The sequence below is a fragment of the Candoia aspera genome, chromosome 7 (assembly GCF_035149785.1).
Source record: "Candoia aspera isolate rCanAsp1 chromosome 7, rCanAsp1.hap2, whole genome shotgun sequence".
Lineage (NCBI taxonomy): Eukaryota > Metazoa > Chordata > Lepidosauria > Squamata > Boidae > Candoia > Candoia aspera.
The window spans coordinates 74,948,701-74,972,752 of NC_086159.1; the positions used below are offsets into that span (position 1 = coordinate 74,948,701).

Here is a 24,052-nt window from a genome sequence, read left to right on the forward strand (position 1 = left end):
TGTAAGCGATAAATAGTGGTAGAAAATAGGTAATAAGATGTGAATCCTGGCTTGAAATACTTAGAGCTGCTGTCCCAAAAGATTTGCAAGGTCTGGGGGTAGGGAAGACTGGCGTATATTACAGATTTTCATGACAGACCAGCATGACAAGGCTCAGTGAAGTTTAGTATGCAAAAGTCCTTTTTTGGTGTGTGTGCCTTTGAGTCAGTGGGGACTCCTTGTGACTGCCTGGACTAGTCCCTGCAGTTTTCCTGGCAAGGTTTCAGAAGTGGTTAGCCCTTGCCTTCTTCCTAGGGCTGAGAGGGAGTGACTGGCCCAAGGTCACCCATCTGGCTTTGGGCCTAAGGTGGGTCTAGAACTCACAGCCCCCCAGTTTCTAGCCTGGTGCCTTGCCCACTACACCAAACTGGCTCTTGTAAAAGTGCTTACAAGGAAGATTCTCCAGCACTCAGTAGCTAATGTGCACCTCTATCGGTCAACCTGAAACTACAAATCTAAACCAATATCTCACATGTATCAGTCAACCAAATGAATCCTGGACATAAAGCTGAAGTCTTAACTAGTGAATTATGTTAGAGAAAACACTACCATAGTACAGCCATGACAATCTGTTGCCCCCAAAAGGGCATTTTTCAGTGGAGAAGTATTTCAGTGGAAAAGTATTTAACATTCACATGTTAAATCCATGTTTTAGCAATATGTACACAACTATAATGTGCCTGCCCTAATCTGCAAGCATGCCTGCTATCAGTCGTCTCCTTTTTGAAAAAGGAACTGTTCAGCTTCATTTGAACAGATCCCAAAGGTACATACAAAGCAAAACCAGTGGTTTAAAAAAGAACCGCAGTGAACCGGTAAACAAGACAAATAGAAAGCTACAGTTTGTCTGAAACCATAACTGGACTGGATGAGTTATTTGGAACCTGCTAAGTGAAACCATGACAGGTGGAATAAACTTTTTGTTTCCCCGTTATCACATGGGAGCCACCGGGGAGGATGCAAGATCAAAGTTTTTCTGATTTTCTGTTTATTCACAAAGCAGGAAATTATGTTTTAGCACTACAAAAGAATGTGGCCAGGATGCTACTTCACACCAAGAACTGGTTTAAATCTCTCCTTTTGAAAAGCACTTAAACATATAATTTACTATGAGAACATAGCACTACAAAAAAAATAATAGTAATGTAAATATACTTCGGCTTTATTTCTGTAGTTAGAGCAACTTTTTAAAGAACTGTACCTCCATTCCTAGTCGAATATCCTCTAGAACACCATCCACAACATGAATTCCAACATCCTCTTGGTAAAGTACCAATCCAGCTAGAAGATTGGCTACGCAGTGAATGCTATTATATTTCACATTCCAAATGTTGATCATACAGCATATAACATAATCTTTCACTTCATGGTCATGCCAAGGCAATTTGCGCATCTGTCTCAGGACCTAGGCAAAATTTTAAAGAACCTTAACTCAGAGAGTAATAAAAAAAAAAGTTGGATATATAAATTAGTAAGTTGGTTATTAGAGTAAACCTTTAATTTAATAGAGCATCTGGGGGGAAGAGGCATCCAATAAATCCAGACTAATGTAATTAAATAAGCTGTGCAACCACATAACTGAATTTTTTTTCATTACCTATGTCAGTTTACCTCATGATATAAATTGCCACAAGTGAAGTAAATTGCATCAGTGGTACTGATCTGTCCAGTGGTGAAGTGTGAAGTAAAATTTTGTTTGTTGCACCCAAAATCTGCTGAATGGAGATTTAATATTTGAGCATTTTTAACAATATTCCAAAACAACCACATTGTTTTGGATACACATATTCTCTTCATGACCTGTTACCACAACAAATTCCAGATTTGTTGGACTACAGGAAAATCCTGCTAGCCACAACCAACCAATTCAATCCCCAAAATTTAATTCAAAAACCTTTCAAGGGAAGCGTAAGATTTTTAAAAAATGTGATTGCCCTCAATGAACAGTGGCAATTACAAGCTTATGAACGGCCACTTACTTGTGGCAAGTAAGGACTGTCCACAGGAGAGGCTGTTTAAGGTGCAACAAATGATGCAACAAACAAGCAGGCCTACCAAATGCTGCAGGCTTGTGATGATTGTAAGATTATCTGCAGGGCCAGCTTAAGAACTGTAGCTTTAAATTATTTGTTGAATAAGCGCATTGTTTCAGAGAATATAAACATTAAAATTAATGCAGACAACTATGCAGGAGAACTTAATTATCTATAAGAAATCTGAGAAATATTATTTGATTCTGAATCAAATGTTCATTCAATATTGCCATTTTAAGCTCTACTCAACGTTTAGGTCTGTCATCGTTTACTTCTAAATATCTGGTTTCCACCTTCGATCTTCATTTACAGAGTGGGCCAACGTCCTTTAACGATTACAAAATCGTGAAAAAAATTTTTTTTAAATGAAAATCTATTTAGCCAACTGCCCAATTTCATCCACCCCTCTCCCCTGCATATGGGTTGATCTCTCTCTCCGTATCGATAATGACCACAGAAGAAGAAAACAAGGAACCTTTTCAGTAGTGACTTTGGAGAGATCCTTATAGAGGAGCTTCCGAACATATTCCTGGAGAGGAGGGCGTTTCTTTCTAACAGTTTTCTCCGCTGGAGGAGGGTTACAATAATAGTAAGCGTTCTCCACCATTGTGACATAGCGCGCGTCAAGGTGCATGGCTTGTTTCTTCCGCATCATTTGTTCCTAGAAACAAGGGATGAAATCATTCAGAGCAGGCAAGCGGTGATTTTAATTAGACCCTGGTTTTGACTAGCTTCATAGCCATCCTTCTCTAACCAACTCAGAAGCTTAAAAAATATATACATATTACCAACTAAGAGGTATTCTTTCACCTGCCTCCTGTCAACTGTCACTAAGTGCCACTTTTAGGTACTCAACCAAAGGGACTGATAATATAGGAAGGTAAGACACCTGCAATTTCTCTCCAAGATTACTTACTTCCTGGGCCTGTAGCCAGCTATCCAATCATAACATTTCATACTAGCCTTGGAATCAGTTTCTGTGTTTACTAGGGTGATCAAGTGCTTCCAGTAATATGAAGTGGGTGTTACAAATAAGACCTGCACCTGAAAAGACCTCATTTGTGGGACTGTCCTTCTTCACATTCCCTAAGTAAATCCTAAGTACCTGTGCTACTCCATGAAGAATACTTGAACCATGCCTAGTTTTCCACTGCCCCCACCCCCCAAGAATGTTTACGCTGCTCAGAGTCACTTGTTGAGATGGGCGGCCATAGCAATCAAATAAATAAATAAAAATTTACCATGAGAACAAAGCTTTAAAACATGTCTTAAAAATACAATTCTTACCAAAAGAACGCTGGTTCTCAAATGGGAGTCTGGAGATCTGAAGAGGAATCTACCACAAGTCTCCAACAAAGTACATGCCATTTCAATGTGGTGATGAGAGAAGTCGGACAAAAGCATCTGTGAAAGTTTGCATCACGTGTTAAAGGTATTTCATAGTGAAACATTCATGCACCGTGAGGTGTTCTTCGCACACTATATTTCTTTTAGATCCCAAGAAAGCTTATTTTGGGACACAAGTAAACATGGTGCTACAATGTATTTACATATTTCTATTCCAATTTATAATGCTAAATCTTAACACAAAAAACCATAAATGGTTAATTCATAAAGCATCATTACAAACAATTCTAATTATGCATAACCCCCTTTGCCATTTTAAAAGTCTACCTTGAAGCATAATAACCTCTAGTTAGTCATGAAAAAGGGACATGATCCGATAAATAAACACTAACCTTTAAGCAATGCAGCGTGTCACTTTTGGAGAACATTTTAAACTTAGTTAGTTCACCAATGAATCGCACTGTCTTGTTCTTTGTCTCAATATTGATCTGGTCCTTCTTTCTCACCTGAAGACAGGATTATGGTTTATTTTCTAGATGTGACAATGTACATTTTGTTACACACAAACAGCAACAAGTTCAGTCCAGCTAATTTGGACTGCGTTGAACATCAGAATTCTTGTTTGCAGAACAAGCTTTGAACAAAGGTCTGCCTTCCAACAGAGGACCAGAAATATAGTAGCAAAATATTTCTGTCTCTCCATTCATGTTCAGATAAAGTTAGTTCCCTGGTACTATCATATAAATAGTGTTCAAAGGCTGAATAGCCAGGATGCAAAAAATGCTGTGCACGGAGGCTCACCTTTAAAAACACCCTGTGATTTGATAGAGGAGTTGCTGTTTAGGGCTATTTTATACACTTATATACATGAGTGTATAAAATAGCGCTTGGAGTCAAATCAAATAGTTGCATCCATGAAGAAAGTTAACACTTTGTCTTTAGACAAAAGAATTCAAAGCTTAATTACAAGATTCACCACTCCTTCATGCCTGAAAACCAGAAATTAAAATTGCCATTACTTTTTCTGTTTCCAATATATTTCTTAGAAAGCTAGTACAATTTTCACTTGTATCTGATCTGTTGAAATATATCAAAATGTGGTCTACAGCAATAATACAGAAGATGTTACGCTCCAACACTCACACAATACAGAACCCAAAACAAACTCAAACCCGCTGGCTTAGTCATGAGTGGCAGAGAAAAGGATCGGATCTGACTCTGGTAAAAAATGTCAATGGTGGAGCCACTGTTACTATCAGTAAAATGTCTCATCACTGGGTAAAATAGATTGCTACAACAATAAAAGCTGTAAACAGCCTTTACAAAATGTTCTTGGAGTATATAAATATATGGTAGGCATGACAGCTTATTGCAACGCACTCTCGATTTTATGTAATGGTTTACAGATGTTTGTTTATACAGTACAGCGTCTGACTTACAACAAACAAACAAAAAGAATTCACAGTCAATTGATCATTATGTTTTGGAATACTAGTTGGATTCCCCCTTCCCCCATTTCTGGTCTTTCATGTATGGGTACCATACAAGAAAATACTTGAAATTTAAAAAGCAATTGCTGTTTGAGTCTTTTATGGCTTAGCCCGATGAACATGCTGAAAAAGCAAGTATCTAGAAATTTCAACTGGCTGCCGATTCTGCTTATGAATTGTCATATGAATAATTATGAATTATGAATCTGCTATTTTTCAATTGCTGCTCTCATCATTTACTCAAAGACTGCAATTTAACAAACAGTGCCACGTGGCAGTCTCTACAGTGGGTAGCAAGGTTTGGAACTCTCTGAAAATCAGTATTTTCAAAGAAGTCTTTTCACATGAAAGGTTCAGAAATAAGTCTGCTCTTGAATATATGCATGGTCAAACTTCAGGGTTATATAATATTTTGTACTCTAATTTATGAAACATAAAAAAATATGCTGGCCTTATACTGTAAGTTTCACTAATATTATCCTAGATGTTTTGAAGTATGGGAAAAACCAGCAGAAACATACATGAAATCTGAAGTCACCCTTCAGCATGGAACAAAGATCCTCTGCTACATCAGACATACAGGGATGCAATGTGCCAACCAGTCTTGCATAAAAAGGGAGCAAATCCAACCTGCAAATAAAGGATAATGCATGTATAAAGTAGTATTTCAAAGAACAATTAGGAATCCCCAACTGTTTTTTAATCTAATTTTTACATATTTGCAATATAAATTCCAAACTGGATGTTTTATCTGCACATGGTTGGCCCAAATTCTAAGAGTATATGGAGCTACAGGGGTGGGAAGACAAAAAGGGACATGACCCCAGCACCAAAAACCTTTGTATCTCACTAGCACACAACCAAGATTACTTTCTAACCTAGTCAATCCTGGCTTGTCAAATTCAGTTTCTGAGTCAGTCAGATTCTAATTTAATAAGAAATTTAGATAACCACCTATCTATCCAGCAGAACAAGGAGAGGGTTGAGCCCTGTGGCCCTCCACAACGCAGAGTTCTAGAGCTGGACCGCTTCACCTCACCAAGACCGACTGGAACTGGCCTCAGAGAAGGAAGAAAATAACTGAAGGATCATGCCCCCAACTCCCAATGGTCAACATTATTGGAAGGCATTGAGAGCTCAAGGAGAGCTAGAATGGATGGACTATTCCCATCCTGTTCATCCACAAGTGCAATTAATCCCGTTTCAATCCCGAATCCAGGCCTGAACCCTGACTGCATACAAGACATAACATTTCCATGTAGTGCATGCAAGTTAGTTCAAATATTTGTAGGCCTAAGCCCTTTCAGCGCATTAAGGTAGTGGCAAGAACATACAGCTTTTTAAGTGTTTTTCTAGCCCACTTTTTATCAGCTTCAGTCACCATGGCCTATGAAGCTGAATAATGAGCACTCCACTCCAACAATTAGAAGGCCACAATTTGCCATTCCTGTTTTAACAGCTGTAACAGAACTATTCATATGCAATACAATGAACACCAACCAATTCAAGCATACGGTATATTTCATAATACATCTGTTTTCAGCATGCAGAACACCACACACAGCCCTTAATACAATATTTATAACATTAATATTAGGGAACCTATTTATATTACTGGTAAGTTATCAAGAAAGTGCAGCCATTGTGTTAAGGGGTGATTAAGAATATATTATTATTCTTAATAATTTCTTTCATTAAATAACCATTACTTGAATATCTCACCTTTACTCCAAAAACTTCAAGGCTATATATATATATATATATATATATATATATAAAATAACACCCCTCTACCTTTATCCCCACAACAACCATTTTGAATAGCTTAGGCTAAGAAACGAACACTGATTCAAAGTCACCCAATGTATTTCCATAGCTGAGAACATACTGAAATCTGAGTTTTTCCTGTCCAAAGGCTAGATACTACATTACACTGGCTCTTAGCATCTTGGTGAGATTCTGAATTAATCTTGTATTAAGAATGAGTTAACCATATTTTTTCAGAGTTATTTATTATGGCCCCAGTCCCAGGACTAATATAAGAAAATACAATCAAACCCACTACAACACAAGAAAAGATTAATGTTCAAACAGGAGCTATATTACAAACTGCCCAGACTTTCCAATGAGTTATTCCAAATATTTCATCAAGAATGACTTAGGGACACATCCAGTTATTTTGCTTGGCAACTATATGGAAATGCTATTTTCTGGAAATGATTTTAGTTTGTAATTTATCCCATACTTCTGGAATTCTATGGTGGTCTCCCACCTAAGCACTAATCAAGTCTGATCTGATTTAGCTTCCAGTTCCAAACAAGATCAGGCGGACACTGCTGAGACAAATAGCTACATAGAGGAAGCCCTTGTTATCTCTGGCTATCCCCATCTTGTGATCATGGGTATTAATTCCATGGATAGTGACGAGGAGGAGGAGGAGGAGATGATTAACATAGTGAACAGGCATGTGTGTATGTGTAAACAAAGAACAAGGCCAAAATTGTGGATACACAAAAACTTTTATGCGTATACTGAAGTCTACTCCCTGTCTAGCAATTGTAGAAATGCAGAACTTTGGATGACCAGGGTGGTCTGTATATCATTCTTAAAAATTAATGCCAGTTTTCTCACTTAGAATGTATCAGATGTGGCACTTACATTGCTGCCCCACACACTTTTAGCTAGCTTTATTAATCACCCACATTTTAAAAGAAAAACAATTAAGTAACATTCAGTGAAACATTGTCGTAGTAGTAGTGGTAGAATGAAAAAATAAATAAACTAAGTTTCAACATTCCAGCCAGAATCCAAACAATCAAATGGCTGTTTCAAATTTATCTCTAACCAAGTTTTAGACAAGCCTCTATCAAACAATAATCCTTCTTCTTGCATACTAATGGCTTTTAAAATCTGAAGACACTTACGAGAAAAATTTGCTGTCTATCCCACACTGATTCCACACTTCTCTTCAGATATCAGATCCAACTTCAAATACAACATTTACATCAAGGCTTACCTCTGCCGAGGAACTATGAAAAGAGCCCGAACTAATTTCCTTCTGTTAGCCTTTGTGTTCATATTCATGCAAAAATCCATCGCGGCCTGTACAAGGAAGAGTAGACTTGAAATCTGAATTGAACCAAGCAAACTATTAATAAATTCACTTCTTAATATGCAGGTTGCTATTATATTCCAGTTACATGTTGGAGAATAGCAGCTTCTTCCCTCAACAAGAGATTTCTGGCTGAGGCCGGGCCTATAGAATCATTTTGTTCAGCTATTAATAATCCAAACAAATTTTAGTCCCTTTCTGTCCACCCAAGTTTCACATTCATACGTGAGAAAACCATTTTAAATCATTGTTGAACACCTTTTAGCAAGCTGTCAAGTTTCCTGCATTCAGGGGAATTCAAAGGGGTCAGAATGCAAGAGATGAGACTCAAACTGGGAAAATCACCTTGATAATTAGATTTAATTTCATTTAAATCTAGTCACTTGTTGGATATACAGGCAGTGAACACAAACTCACACATTTGATTATCAGTTCACTGGCACATGAACATTTATAAAAGTGGAACTCAGTCAATATTTACCATATTTTTATTAGAATGCTATATATATTTCTGTCCTTATCTTTATACTTTGTTACATCAACAAGAAAATTTTATTACATAAAAACAAAGTAGAAATATTAGATATCAATTTTACCTTGTCTATTAGGTCTCTATTTACACAATTTGGGAGCTGTTGAAGGAAAGCATCTACTATAAGTTTTAGGTGTGATCCAGTACTGGCTTCTTCATCTTCTTGTTCTAATCAAGTATTAAAAAAGAGATAAGCCAAAAGCAGATAAACAACTAAAATATAACATTTTAAAAATCTCTCTCCAAGAACTACATAATCACAGGCAGGTGAATCATAGTTTTTCAGTGGAAAAAAAGTAGTTAATACCTAGTACAGCCTTAAAAGGGGGAAGAGAAAACAAAACAGAGAAATGGATTTGACATTAGTACAGCAAAAGAGAACAGAGAATTAATGCAGTGACACCTAAGAACAGACACAGGGCAAAGCACACATATAAGGGTGACTAGAAAGGAACTAATAGATGAAGACAAAATGACCATGATTTGGGGGTTTTTTTCTCCTAGAAGAAATCAAGGATACAACATGAATATTTTAGGGAATCCATTTCCATCTAGAAAGTAACACAGACTTGTAGATTCCTTATTAAATCTCCAGTTCAGTGTCTTCATCCATTTTTGGTTGACATTCTACAAGGAGAATATCCTCACATTCATAAATTCCCTAGTATGGAACCTGTCACCAGTCCCCTACAGGGTTCTTGCAAGGTAATTCAAGCTAAGAACTGTAAAGCACTTTGCACTTTAGAAGGGCTACATCGAACAGCATAATTATTATTATTATTACTATTATTGCTGCTGACTTCACTGTGGATATTATCCTTGGATTTCTTCCTCTTTCCTTGAACTCCAATTGTATGTACTTGGGCTATTTTGTATACGATTTCTCCTACTACTAAACCTTTTACTTTGAAAAGTAGTTGGCATATTTCAACAACTTAAGGCTATCCTAACAGCAGAAGTATTTGTAACTATGGAAGAGGGAATGTTTTTGTTTCAGCCTCTTGTTTACATAGCAATTTGCACTCATGGTACACTAGCCATAGACGTGATTTTCACTGAAATATCTGTATACTACATTGAATTCTCTAGCTAGCATACATTTACACCAAGGGGAGAGGGCTAGATGTCTTGCTTCAGGAAGTATTACTTAATTCCATATTCTCACACAGATCTAACAGTCTCCCCCATTGCACTGATTCTATTGATATGATATACTCTAGTCATATCCACACTTCCATTTGCCAACTAATGAAATAAAGCAATACATGGACTTCAGTATTTAAACTGCAGGCTGACACAGGAAAGCATGTTTGCAAATTCAGACTTTGTTTTAGGACATGATCCCATTTTTTTAAAATCCCCTAATTTCCCATTCCTAGCCCTGAGGAAAGGAAAGTGTCTTACTCCCCAAATTCTTCAAGGTTTCAGAGATACTCTGCATATCCATAGTTGTCCTATCTGTTTTAGATCAAAATATTTGTACAGTCTACATTGACTGAACTACTGTGAAAATATTTTTGTAACTCAAGAGAAAGCCACTGGATTTTAAGTGACTGCAAAGATGGATGAATTCAAATTAAACAACTGTAATTAAAAGGCAGGTTAAATATAGTTAGTATCACCTGTTTTCATTTCTTTCTGATGATCACTGAGAAATTTATTGGATGAGCAACCGTTCCTCAAACCGAAGAACGCTTTTTCTACATTTTGGCTAATGTGCTATTATTTGTGTGTGCTAATTAAGTTATGATACTAGCTTCTGGATACTAGCTCAGAGAAATACATTTATTTATTTTATTTATTTTCTATCCTGCCTTTATTATTTTTATAAATAACTCAAGGCGGTAAACATACCACACACTCCTTCCTCCTATTTTCCCCACAACATCCACCCTCTGAGGTGAGTTGGGCTGAGAGCAGGGGACTGGCCCAAGGTCACCCAGCTGGCTTTTATGCCTAAGGCGGGACTAGAACTCACAGCCTCCTGGCTTCTAGCCTGCTGCCTTAACCACTATACCATACATGTACTTAAAACTTAAAAATTCTCAACCAAAAAACCTAAAAGTTTCAGCTCACCACTGAGCTGAAACTCATCAACAAGAGGGCCTGAATTATTTTTCTCTGTCTTTGTTGATGAAACTAGTGCAAAGAATATCCATCTTAAATAATTTATCTTTTTGTTCCTAAAAAGTCCTACTGGGTACATTTCTGCAACTTTTCTGGTTACAGATAATTTGACATTCGCCTTTCTTCCTGGAACTTCTATCTAGTCCCTACCCCTTATAAGCTTATCTACTTTAAAACACTTGCTTCTTCTTAGTACCACCTCAAAACTCACTTCTTGCAGCTTGCTTTCCGTCACTATTTTCAGCTCCGGTGCTATCTGCTCCCTGTTTCTTGCCTAATCATGTTAAAAATAGAAAAATATTTGAATATACCCATAACACATTACACGGAAGCAAACCTTTATTAAGAACAATTTAATAAGTAATTGCCTCTTTGCCTTTTTGTACACATTAACTATCCAAGACTATCTTACTTATTATTACAACAGTATACAGTGAGTATTTTAAACCATTTGGGGCTTAAGAATATATTCAATGCCATTATAAACTAGGCAAAAATATGCAGTGCCATAGACCATGTCTATAAAGTGAATCTCATGCGAGAAAGAAATTAGAATAATTGATCTCATAATGGAAAAAGGAAATATTTACACCTTTTACTCAACTTTAGTACTTATTTACAGTTGTAAAGGAAACTCACTAAACAGGATGGAACAAGATAATACTTGTCTTCTCATGCTCATATCAATGACTCATCTTTCTCACATGCAGACACATGCCACATTATTGCACCTTTAACCATACAAAGTGCTTTACAAGCCATCACATCCACCCTAACAACCCTGTGAGGTAGGTGACAATTTATTCTGTGCTCATCTTTGAAAGTATGTGACTGAAGCAAGGCTGGAAAGTGAGCCCACAATTACTAATCCTCCAGCTGTCATAGGTTCATCAAGGGGTGACACTTGTCTTGATTAAAAATGTTAACAGGGATATTACTGAATAGGTTATATGCCTAGAATGTCACATTTACTTTTTTCAACATGCAAGTGTTATACATGATCCACACACACAAAGAAATCTGATGCTAAAGCCATTGGGTTTGAGCAACCAGTTACCTTAATTGGAAAATATGATATTGTTTCAATAAAAGCAAACAAAGAGTATTGTTTTCTCTAGCAATACATTGTTTGAAATTGGTTGGAAGCAATTATTGGCCACAATTCTCAATGGAAAAATGATTCACTGCTCATAATACAATTATTAAACAGGTGTCCGCTCCCACACAAAAGCAGCAGAGGAGACGTTACCTTTTAATTATTAACTAACCCTTGCCAAAAGGATTTTTTCTACTCCCACATGCAACTGTTAAGTTGTTGTATCATTGACTGTACACATTAGGAGTACTGAAGAGCAACTTACAGATGAAACTTCTATTGTTCAGGGTTACAAAAGTTTCCCCAAATTAGCTGCATTATCCACGTCCACATCCACAAGGCTATCCATATCATTAAAAGGTTATGTATACTGTTTAATTCCATGTATACAAATTAATAAGAAATTAATAACATACTTTTCCAAATCATTTTTACCTTGTTCATCAAGAATCTTTTTTGTGAGATCTTCTGCTTCATCCCCACAATCTAAATCAAGGGTATCATCATTAATATCCAAATTTTCTAGATCCAGCTCTAGATCTTCAGTGCCAGATATATCTTTATCCTTAGTTTCTTTTAGTTCTATTTCAAAAAGAGTAAATTATATATATATATATATATATATAACCTTGCCCTTCAAACAGCATATATTGATCTCTTGTATTTTTCTGATTGAAGTATAAAAGCAGAGCAATATAGATGAAATAAAGAAATCATTTATCTGGCCCCTAAAGCTGTTACATGGCTTCATCTCTTAGACATTTTCATTTCTTAAAGAAGTTAAAAGCACTCTTACCCTATTCTTGCCAGAAAATAAAAAGCTGGAACTATTTAAAAAAAATAGAAAATTGACAATGATCATATTACACAAGGCATTAAGCTACATTGTGGTTTATTCAAATCCAATTGAAACTATCGATGCTTTGGTACATGCCACAAACCAGTTTGAGATAATGGTCTATTGTTGGCTTATGAAATCTGGCTTGCTCACAAAGTGTCTTATTTATCTTGTATATCTTATTTATCTTTGATTTGTTTCTACATATAATTCAACTGGTCTACCAAGAAACAGAGTGGGAGGAAACAATGGCTAGGAAATTCAACCCCTTTAAAAAATCACTTCCATTCAGAGGAATTCCTTTTGAATTTGAGCCAGAATCCCTGGAGAACTTCAGCTGATCTATGAATGTGATTATTGCTACAATTGACTATTAGCTAAAGAAAAACTGCTTTATTTTATAAAGTAATGACTGAACATTACTGCGTCCTGGGCCATCGCTACGTGCAATGGCCACTGCCCAGTATACTGAGAATACTCCATACTTCCTCTTGAAAAGCTAGCATCTACTCTAGTAGAAGTTAAAAATACATATAGCTACTGAAGACTCATTGGTAGCCATTCTCTACTTGTTCTTGTATCTTACTAAATATTTTCATCTCTAATCTATGGCTTCTCTTCCATACTGTTCAGCCTGTAAAAGTATTTCTTTCCCCAGGCTCAGTGGTATATAAAATTCACCATGCCTTGCTTCTTCCTTATAAATGTCAGAAAAGAGTGAAATTCTAGGAGCTGTGAGCCAAGTAATGGATGGGGGGGGGGGGAGGAAAGTGTTCATTAATCTCTGGATAATGACAGCTTCTTGATACATGTGGATTTTAGATGAAACAAACTTTTCACAAGAAAAGAAGTTGAAGGAGTAGGGTTTTGAAATTCATGAAGTTACACGGCAATAAAGTAACAGATTTATAACCTCTTTACTCAAAATAAAGGTTGAAGAAAAGGACAACACTGTATTGAGAAGGCTTGGAAAAGTCCTATTCACTAAGCTTATGGATGCCTCCAAGCAACATGGGCAAGCATGGGCTGAAGGAGAGAAGAAAAACACTGGAACCAGAATGGGCAAGGGAGATAAGTACTTCTTAGTTATAGTAATAGAATACAGTAGTATCCACTGCATGAAATGTTACTGATGTAGTAGGAAAGGAATAGGAAATACTTCAGTAAACCTATTTCTACAGTAAGTTCCATGGTAGCAAGCAGGTGCCACACCCTGCAAAGGCTATTAGAATACTGAATTTTACAAGGAAGGAAAAACAAACCATGGTTGTCTATGAGCCATTATTAACATAACTAAGGCTTCTTATTAATCCAACTATGATTCATCATTGTATGCTAATATAGCCATAGTTAATTTTAAAATTAATGTTAAAATTAATGTTAAAAAGTATAAGACTTGCACATACAGTACTCCTAAGCTAACCCTAACCACAGCTCAGAATAAAAGTCTACCCCATTCTCCAAGACATTATTTCAAAAATAAAACCAAATACTGTACCTCTAGAGTCATCTCTGCCAGAATCTTTGTTCTGAGAACATTTTTCATTGTCTTTGAACAAGATAGCTGGCACAAATGCTTTTAAATCAATAAGGTTCTCATAGAAGTTTCTGGCATCTTCATCTTCCCAGATTCCCCCCTCTAAATCATATTCGCCAGGTTTGCCAGGAGTAAAAATATCAATGCCAGGACCATGTTCTGTAATTTAAACATATAAAAGCATTAAATAATTCAGTGAAGTAGGGATTTCAGTTATAATTTTGCCCCCAAATTCCTCCTTCAGTGTTAAAGATATAAACTGGGCCAAAATCAGTGGGACGTAAGAGTAAGCAAGGATTTACTATTGAAATAAAGGTAGTAATCTTTGTCCAGTTTTCAAACTACATAATTTACTTACCTTCTGGCACTGGTTTGTCTTGGGGGAGATCTGGCATGTTTTCATCTAGGAGATCTGCTAAAGACTGAGAGTTTGCCAATAACTTCTGATAAGACATAGCAAATTCTTCATACTGTTTATGCCGATCTTCACTCAATTCCCCTTTAGAATGCAGAATACGCCTAGAAGAGCATGTGCAGTCCGGAAAAAAGCAAAATGAAAAGACTTTGCCAACATTCCCTTCAAATCCATCTAATCCCAAATCTAACTGTAAACAAGTTATCAAAACTACAGTTTTTAATTCCTTTAACAAGAAAAAACTAGAATAAAATGCATGAAAAATATTGACCAATAAATATTCAATTCTAAAATATTGAACATACATCAAAACATATTCACTTCTTATAGACAGACATTGCTATAGGTCTTTTTCCATTTCTTATATTCAAATCTATATCTATATCTACATCTATACACACAATTATTAATATTTATGGCAGTTCACAAGAAGAAAAAGGAAACTAGTGAATGCAGTCCAAATCTCTAAATACTTCTCTAAACATATTTACTCCTAGAAGTAAAATGCTAGTTCAAATATAGAGAAATGAGTTCTTCAGACCACTGATAGAGAAAAGGGTATCCTTCTCATCTTGTAGTATTGCAACATAAAAGCATACAACACCCATTTGTTTTGTCTTCCAGCTTGTTTCAAACCTATGGGTAAGTTACTGCAAAGAACAAAAGTGCCTTCCAAAACTAGAAGCGAATGAATCTATGAAATAACTTGAATTATAAAGGCAGTTACTATACACATTACCATATTGTACAAACAGTTGGTACACTTTGAGTATTATATTTTCCAAAGAATACAGTAAGCTGAACCTACTAATTTCTTCCTTAAAAGACACATAAATATCTTAGTAAATGCAAAAGAGTAATTTGTTAAATTAACCATAATTTTAATTGTGTAGAATATAATCTAAATTTGCCTTGCATTGACATTTTGAATGGCCAATTCCCTTTTAGGAAAGGGACAAGTAAATGTCCCACTTGGCTACAGTGACCAGTTGGCATAGCACTTTGCCGACAAAGTTGCTCAGATTTGCCAGTCTTGACTCTTCATGGGCAGAATCAATTGTGGTGACCAGTACATCTGGCCACATTATCTGGGTCTACTTCTGGCCTGTAAACTCTAATGAAATGGACAAAATACTGTTTTGTCTCCAGTAACTTCTGGGCCTGATCCCTGCCCCTCATGGCTCCTTAGGGGCCCTGGAGGTGTTGTGCCAGACTTGATCTAGGAGGTAATCAATGTCTCACTATAGGAAGGGTTAACACCAAGTCCTGAAAAAGGCTGTGGTGTGCTCCTCCTTCAATCCATCTATATTTGAGAACTATCATTCAGTCTCTAACCTTCCCTCTTTTGGGGGAAGGTTACAAAGATCAAGATCAGTGGCCATCCATAGAGCACACTAGAGAAAGCTGTCTATCTCAACCCTTTTCAGCCAAGATTCAGCTCTGAACCAGGATAGTACTGGTTGTTCCTATGGATGATCTTTATTATGACCGAGATGGGGGAACATCCATCCTGATTCTTTTGTATCTCTCAGTACCTCACCCTCAGTATTTTTTATATTCAACTGAAGCTATACTTGGTTATAGCCAACAGATTTCATCTGGATTTTTTTAAAATCTTCCATCCTTGTTCCAAGATATAACAGATTGTCACGTAAATACAACTACAATATTTTATAATGTCCCAATTTGGTTTCCATACAACTGAGGAATCCTTCCAAAGTAAAGAGTACTTGGCATCTGGATGCTCTCTTAGTAAATGATAATAAATTTAAAAGGCAAATGGCTATTGAACGTCAATATTTAAAAATGAATGAGATTCAGCATACTTTTATATTACATGAATGATATATCTGACAGTGAAAATGTTTTCTTATCCTACACACAGAAAGAAGAAAATGCATTACAAATGATTAAACAGAAAGGTAAGCCATACTGTGTCTACTCACTAAGCAGCAGCTAAACATATTATGCTTACAACTTCATTTTGTTTGAATCAGAACAAAGCTAAGACCAGCACAACAAAGGTGGAACCACAAAGATTATTCTATCAATAACTGAGGCACAGGAGGATACAAGGAGGAGCAATGCAAGGCTGCAGGCTACCCAAGGGACCGTCTCATCCCTATGACATCAACCCACCACATCCGATCATGCAGAGAGGGCATGTTATGGACCCCATCTGTGAGAGAATTTCACTTGGCGGGGTCCAGGAAGCGGGCCTTCTTTGCTGTGGCTCCCGCCTCCTGGAACACTCTGCCCCTGGAGGTGAGGCAAGGCGGGCCTCCTCTCTCCTGGACTTCCATAGAAAACTGAAGTGTCCTAACAGCCAGGAACCACGCTGAGACAAGGAACTGGTCTCTAATGTTTTATTGCTTGTACATAACAGGAAAATCCTAACAAACTGAAGAAGCGTGGGAAAAACCCAGACATATAAACCCCAAAGGCTAAGGCGGGCCCGATCTGTGTCTCTTTGAATGGCTGCCCAATTCCTCAGTGCTACGCATGCGCTTGACAGTCTGGATGGGAGCCCCCTGCTCGCCATCCTTACTCATGACATGAAGACTGGGCTCTGCCGTCTCTCCTGGGGTGGGAAAGCAAGTAGTCATGCTTGGCAGTGGCTGGCACCGTAGAGCCCTCCTCATTGTATTAGATACCTTAGAGCCACGTGGATTTTATATTTGTTTTTGTTTTGTATTTATGTCTGGAAATGGTATTGTGTTTTTGTATATTTATCGTTTTAATGCTGATTTTATTGTAAACTGCCCAGAGTCCCTCTTTTTGGGGGGAGATGGGCAGGAGCACAAATTTGAAAAATAAATAAAAACAAATAAATAAGGTGCTAAGTGTAAATGGTACTGGTAGAGTGAAATAAAGTAATGCAAAAGTGTTCAGTAATATGAGAAAATAATAATTTTGTACAGCTCCATAACAAGCCCAGTGGTTTGAGGCACGGCAAGAAAAGCCAAGAGAAAAAGTTTACAGAGGTCAGTACGGGAGATGAACAAACAAGTCCTCCTCCAAGAACAAGGAACACATTTTTATAACGTGTGCCGAAGCAGCAACATACAGTGACAGGATAGATGGGAACTAGGAAGAGTAATCAAATATCAGTTGAAAAGTGACTGAAGGCATGAATAAGAACTATAGACCAGTTGTGAAAGAAAAACTGGAGGAGGGAGTACTGGAGGCAGGTTATAAATCTAACAAAATAAAAATATATTGTGATCAACCAAGGGTAAGCTACGGGCAATTGAAGACCTGGCTCTGCCACTGGGCTTGGGGCAGGGAGGAGAATAGTCATACTTGGGGCTGGCTAGTGCCTTGAAGTGCCCCTCTTATGCAATGACTGAATGAGACCACAGCCATCTGGATTTTATTATATTCGGCAGCTCTGTGAAATTGTTTTATAGTGTGTTTTATATTGAAACTTTATTCTATATTTATTGTTTATATTGTAAACTGCCCAGAGTCCCTCTGGTTGGAGGAGATGGGTGGTGACAAATTTGATAAATAAAATAAAATAAATAAAATAAATTCAGTCTTCATCATACTAAGTGGAATGATAATGCTTTTTATTCAACAGTTTGGGGCAAACTGTTCTGAAAGGAGGGGGGACGCCTTCCGAACAATACAGGAGGTAGGATTCAAGGAAGGAAACAGAAATTTGTAACAACTGTGGACAACTTTCTCTTACTGGAAGCTTCTGTTAGAGGAGCCCTTCCTGTGAATAGAAGGATTTCTTGCTTTCCCAGAATGGTACAGTACTAATAGACATGAAGAGACATAACTGAAATGGCAATGCAATATCTAAACAGAGGTAACTCAGAGTTGTGGAACTGGACAGGTTAAAAGATCTGGGGTGAAAAATTACAGCAGGGCATCAATCAGGAAAGAGTGAAAAGGGTGGATTAAGAAAATACAAAGGGAGTATTTAGAGAAAAAAAGAGAACAGAGGAGCTGCAGTTAATGGGATTATGAGAATAAAATGGGTATCAATTTGTTGTCCTTAATGGGATGCTAACCATCTAATACTTCCTCCATTTAATTGTAGGCTTAGCACTCGTTGAGTCACAGAAGCCAAACATTCAAAGCTTCCAGACCCAGAAGAAAGAAACAGGACAAGGCTGAAAACTGTATATTGGCTGCAGACATCAAAGGTCTTCTAGTGTTCTGGATTAATAAGAAGTGCCTCAACAGCAGATCCAGTGACAGGCAGCTGATCTGAAAGGGCAGCTACTAGTTCAACTCTCAAGTTTGCCTCTTGAAATTCTATACTTCAGAAAGCAACCACACTTCATTTCCAAGCACATTACTTCTATGCAATCAGCAGCAAAACTCTCCCTTCTACAGAACTTATCAAAATAACATGTTGGAGAAGAGGAAAAGCAAGTCTTCTCTTCACAGTTCAGTGCGTTCCACTTGACAGGCACCCTCAATCAAAACTGTGCTGTGAGGTGTATCTACATCAGGTACTCAATGCCAATGTTTTAATTAAACCTGTAGCAACTCTTAACGATTCTTGTTCAGTGAATTTCAAAAGTGTGCATATCTAAAAGGTCTATCATGCCAATGGAGTTATTCTAAAATTTAGAACACTGTATTTGCATTAAGTCATAGTTTTTCAACCTCACTGGGGAATTCTGGGAGTTGAAGTCCACCCACCTTAAAGTTGCCACGGTTGAGAAACACTGGTTTAAATTATGATTTTAATCTGTTTTCAAAAGGAGAAAAATATCCAAGCAGATTTCAAACCAGATTCAAAAGGCAATGAAGAAATATAAGATGGTGGCTTAGAGCAAAAAACCCTACAGATCTGTCTACAGTGGCTTGTTATAGGACAATGAGAATAAACCCAGTGTGAAGAAGCTAAGATGACAGATGTTGCCTGAACGTCAGCAAAACTTTCTAACAAAAAAGTATTCTGTTAGCAAATACAAAAGGAAAATCTCTTCAAAAACGTAATTGTTCATCTTTAGTATTAAAATAGACAAAGCTCCATATGTAGGGCATAGGCCTTGAAATTAAAGCAGAGGCTGTTTTTTTCATGGTTTCTGTTATAAACTTAGTGAATATGTTTTAATATAAAAAAGGCTCAGGCTACATTTAATTTATGAGGGCAACAATACAGACACAAAACTGAGTTATAAATCTCAGAGAAACCTAACAGACCATTGTGAAGAGTGAGAACAACCTTGTTAAACAAAAAAGAATCCTAAATACCTATTAAAACTATACATTATTAGGCCAATTGAGGGTATATAAAATAGTGTGTAACAATATGTTTAAAGCAAAGAGTGAAAAGGCAAATAAATGTGACCGACGTTAACCCACGTCCAATTCATGTTACATGGAGTATTAGAATGGCAGGCAGGAAGGCAAACTTGCTTTTATTATCTATGAAAGTATACTTCTGTTAAAATCAATCATTATAAACGAGGAACAGCAACTGGAATAAAATAATCAGAACAAAAAATGACTTCCGGGGGAGATATGGGAAACTGAATACGGCTCCGCAAAAACGGAGCCAACGACCATGGCAAAGACCAAGGAACTGGTGGGTAGACCAGTTCTTCGGAACCCCTTGGGGTAAGGAGAAGACAGGATAGTGCCCACCTGTGCTCTGGACAATTTGTCCTCGCAAGGAGACCACAGGACAGTGGTTTTCTGTGGGTCTGAGTGCCAGGAGACAATGGGACTAGCCATCATGCTCGCAAACCACAGTGGCGACTTTTAAAGGGCACTAAATTCACAAACCTCACTTTCGGAAATTGCTCATTAACTACTTTTAAGCTATTAAAGACCTTCAGAACAACAAGTTGGAAAACGCCGGGTGAGTCTGCCTTCAAGTCCTGAACAAAAGAAAATCCTAATCATAAGCTTAAGAATTTAAAGAATATGAAATAAACATCAAAAAGCTAAGTAAGATTTTGATCTTAGAAACTTATAAACAGACTAAGGGTCCAGATAACATTGGAATATTGACACTTTTACAGTAAGGTTTTGGAATTTATTCAGCTTCTTGTGGGAAATAGATTCTGTTTCGGTTTTTACAAGACATAATCAAAATAAGTAATTTCATGATTTCAAAAACTGGACACTACAGGGGACTAAAAGTTTTAGGTAGAAGAAAGATATACAGGCCTGCAAGATGGTGCAAACATTATACAGTAGTCCTCACTTAACAACCAATTGTTTAGTGACAGTTCAGACTTACAACGGTGCTGAAAAAACTGACTTGCAAAAAGTCCTCATACTTAGAACCATTTTCAAACCTCCTGGCCGGCTTCTGGCAAGCAAAATCAGTGGGTAACTGCACAGTTCACTTAATGGGTTCGCATAAGGCCCATGGTGATTCGCTTAACGACCGCCACAAAAAAGGTCGTAAGATCAGGTCAGATTTGATTAATGACCGCTTCACTTAGCAACCAAAATTCTTGTCCCAATTGTGGTTGTTAAGCGAGGACTACCTGTAACAATAAAAATACTGGAGACCTTTGAAGAATGGCATCAGAAAACAGCAGCCACAATATCAACAATATCAGTAATGCTATCTAATTCTATGGATAGACTATGTCCAAAATGTGTTATTTAAGAAATTACAGATGTAGAACAAATTTTAGCTGACAAGGTAGAGATGGTATCGAAAGTGTATTTACAACTGACAGGCCAAGAGAATGACTTAGAAAGGGAAGCTTCACTGGGTCTACAAAAGAAAGTGGCTAAAGTTTTAAAATTTAAAAGGGAAATACAAATGACAAACCAAGAGTGTCACCTGGATAATTTTTTCCTGTCACATTTACAAAGGAGGCTTGTTAAAGCTCTGAAGAACTCTCTGCAATGAGACAAAAAAGAAATGAAGAGATATCAAATCCTACAATATTTGAATTAAAGATTAAGACTGTTAGAAGTAAAAAGAAGGAATATAAAGTTGGTTTATTTGATCAAGGTTAAAACAAGATATGTTGTAACTGCTGGCTATTCTTTATGGACCTTCTGCTGACACCAGGACTGAAAAGATGAAGTTTTATGGATTTGTTTATAGATAAGAGATGGGCTATGGGATAGAGAGATAAATGTTTGTAACCTCAGAGGGAGTGAAGAGTCACTAAACTTGTTTATACGTGTTGTGATGAAGGTTGGAAGTCACTTCTTTATATATTTCTTTTCTTTCCTTATTATATTCCTACTTTTTTGTTTCTCTTTTTCTTTTTTCTTGCCCTGTTTACTCATTTCTATTCTTTTAAGTTTAGTGTGTATTAGATTTTACTATTATAACCAGAATTCTTAAAATTATATATATTTAAAAAATAAAAAAAACAATTGTGATTTTTTTTAATGGTTACTATTTTTTAAAAATAAGCCAGCATTAAGATACAGCAGTGTTTCCAACAAGCTATGACTGGGAATGCAAATGTTTTGGCGAGTTCTGAAGCTAAGCATATTAAAATGCTGAGGACATGGCAGCCGCTGTGAGGAGAAAAAAATAATAATCATAATTTACATTTACTTCACAAAAATTTGGTATTTGCCAGGAATATGACTGGAAATAAAACTGTGATGCAGGTGTGGATAGATAGGTTACTGTTACATAATAAAGCTATGAAGGTCAAAATGATAAAAATCAAAGCAAATGTTCTGGTTTCAAGGATAGCTAATATAAAACTGCTTCCCTGAACGAAAATATTAATTACTGAAGTTTACAGGTTTGGTGAGCCTTCGTATCCATAGACTGTGTCAGAGGAGTTGAAGAGAGTTAATCAGAAGTAGCAGTAAAATCTCCCTTGAGTAAAAACAACTTCTGTGAATTCATGAACACAACCATATAGATTCTAAGCAATGATATAGATGCAGTTTGCCACCAGTACACTTTTACTACCCAGTCTAGCTTGCAGCCCTAGGAATCTCCCATCCAAATACTAACCAGACCCTAATACTAACTTCCAAGCCCAGACAAAACTTGTGCTATCTGCTGGGAGGGATAATATCCATGGAGTCAAGAGGACTTGAGAGAAGGCAGAATCTTACTCAAGTCTACACTACCCTTAGAGATATCAAATCAGATACTCTAATCATTTCTAAAAATCATCTAAAAATCATAAGATAAATTTAAAACCCAATGCCAATCATTTGATATTTACTAACATTAAAGGGAGGGGATATTTTTAATTGTGACAATCTTTTGATACTAATTTCACAAGTTTTAGAAGCAATTCATGGATTTTCTGCCTTTTAATATTTTTGCTTATTCATAGGTTATTCAACGCATAAGGCTACTAAATACTACCTGCTGCCTATCCAACACCAGTGTCATAAAATTCAGGCAACTTGTGTTTAACCAGATGAACTCTCATTATTTCAATATTTTCTCAGAAGGAAATTTACTAGTCACACTTTTCTAGGAGTACCATATCTCAAAATATTGTTTCAGTCCAAATGCTCAACTGCAAGGAACTTAAAAACTTTTTTGGGGGGCGTAGCTTCAAGTCAGCATTTACTTCTGGAGATTGCCTGGACTAGTGCCTGCAGTTTTCTTAGCAAGATTTCAGAGGTGGTTTGCCACTGCCTCCTTCTTAGGGCTGAGAGAGACAAACTGGCCCAAGGTCATCCAGCTGCCTTCATGCCCAAGGCAGGACTAGAACTCTCAGTCTCCTAGTTTCTAGCCTGATGCCTTAATCCAGTGTTTCCCAACCTTGACAACTTGAAGAGGTATGGACTTCAACTCCCAGAATTCCCCAGCCAGCTTTGGAGGTTGAAGTCCAGACCTCTTCAAGTTGCCACGGTTGAGAAACACTGCCTTAATCACTACACCAAACTGGCTCTCTATACATCTTAGTGTTTTTATCTTACTAGTTGATGCTGGTGTGAGAGCTGTTAACTGCCTTGACTGTGCTAATTAGTTGGGAAGGTTGGATAGGTATACAATAACTTCCCAAAACTTGATACAAAAATTTGGAGTTATTTTCAAGCGTTCTTCATAAACACCTATATATATGTGCCATGCGTTCCCATCAGAATAAACAACATTATGCAAAGTATGAAAGAAGTGGAAGATTAATCATCCATGTATCAATTCATACATTTCATTTTATTCTTTTAACTTCTCAGGTATTACTGTTTGTGATCGTTTTGATCTTCTGAAAGTTGGCGTCTTAGTTTAGTTCTGATTTTCAGCAACAGCTGATTTAGAGAAAAATACTGCCAGGGCTAATTATGTTGCAGCAAAAAAAAATTCTTACAATGTTATAAAATTTATTATATTGCATTATGGGGTAAGTTAGTTATCAATGGACTAAAAATCAAAAACCAGCAAGGAAGAGATCCCAACAACTTTATTTTTGTTTGTTTTCTTCTGGTTTCTAGCCTGGTGCCTTAACCACTACACCAAACTGGCTCTCTAAAAACAATTACCCCAATAAATTATTTTGTTTCTGTGGGTCATGCAGGCATTATTTCCACTGTTAAGGTATAAAACAGTCCAATGGCATC

General features: G+C 36.9%; 1 protein-coding gene across 7 annotated transcripts in view; it reads right to left on the reverse strand.

Annotated features, from left to right (window-relative positions):
• Positions 1-24,052, reverse strand: part of UPF2 (UPF2 regulator of nonsense mediated mRNA decay) — a 54,307-nt gene that overhangs the window by 20,808 nt on the left and 9,447 nt on the right. For 3 of the 7 annotated variants that reach the window (XM_063308146.1, XM_063308145.1, XM_063308148.1), the window contains 10 exons: positions 14,510-14,670; positions 14,113-14,310; positions 12,212-12,358; positions 8,618-8,721; positions 7,926-8,011; positions 5,431-5,539; positions 3,812-3,925; positions 3,360-3,476; positions 2,548-2,733; positions 1,241-1,444 (listed from right to left, as the gene is read on the reverse strand). In XM_063308146.1, the coding sequence (XP_063164216.1) occupies positions 1,241-1,444; positions 2,548-2,733; positions 3,360-3,476; positions 3,812-3,925; positions 5,431-5,539; positions 7,926-8,011; positions 8,618-8,721; positions 12,212-12,358; positions 14,113-14,310; positions 14,510-14,670 (1,426 nt within the window). Of the gene's footprint in view, positions 1-1,240; positions 1,445-2,547; positions 2,734-3,359; positions 3,477-3,811; positions 3,926-5,430; positions 5,540-7,925; positions 8,012-8,617; positions 8,722-10,891; positions 10,955-12,211; positions 12,359-14,112; positions 14,311-14,509; positions 14,671-24,052 lie in introns of all 7 variants that reach the window. The other 4 variants (XM_063308143.1, XM_063308144.1, XM_063308149.1 and 1 more) reach the window with 3 other exon arrangements.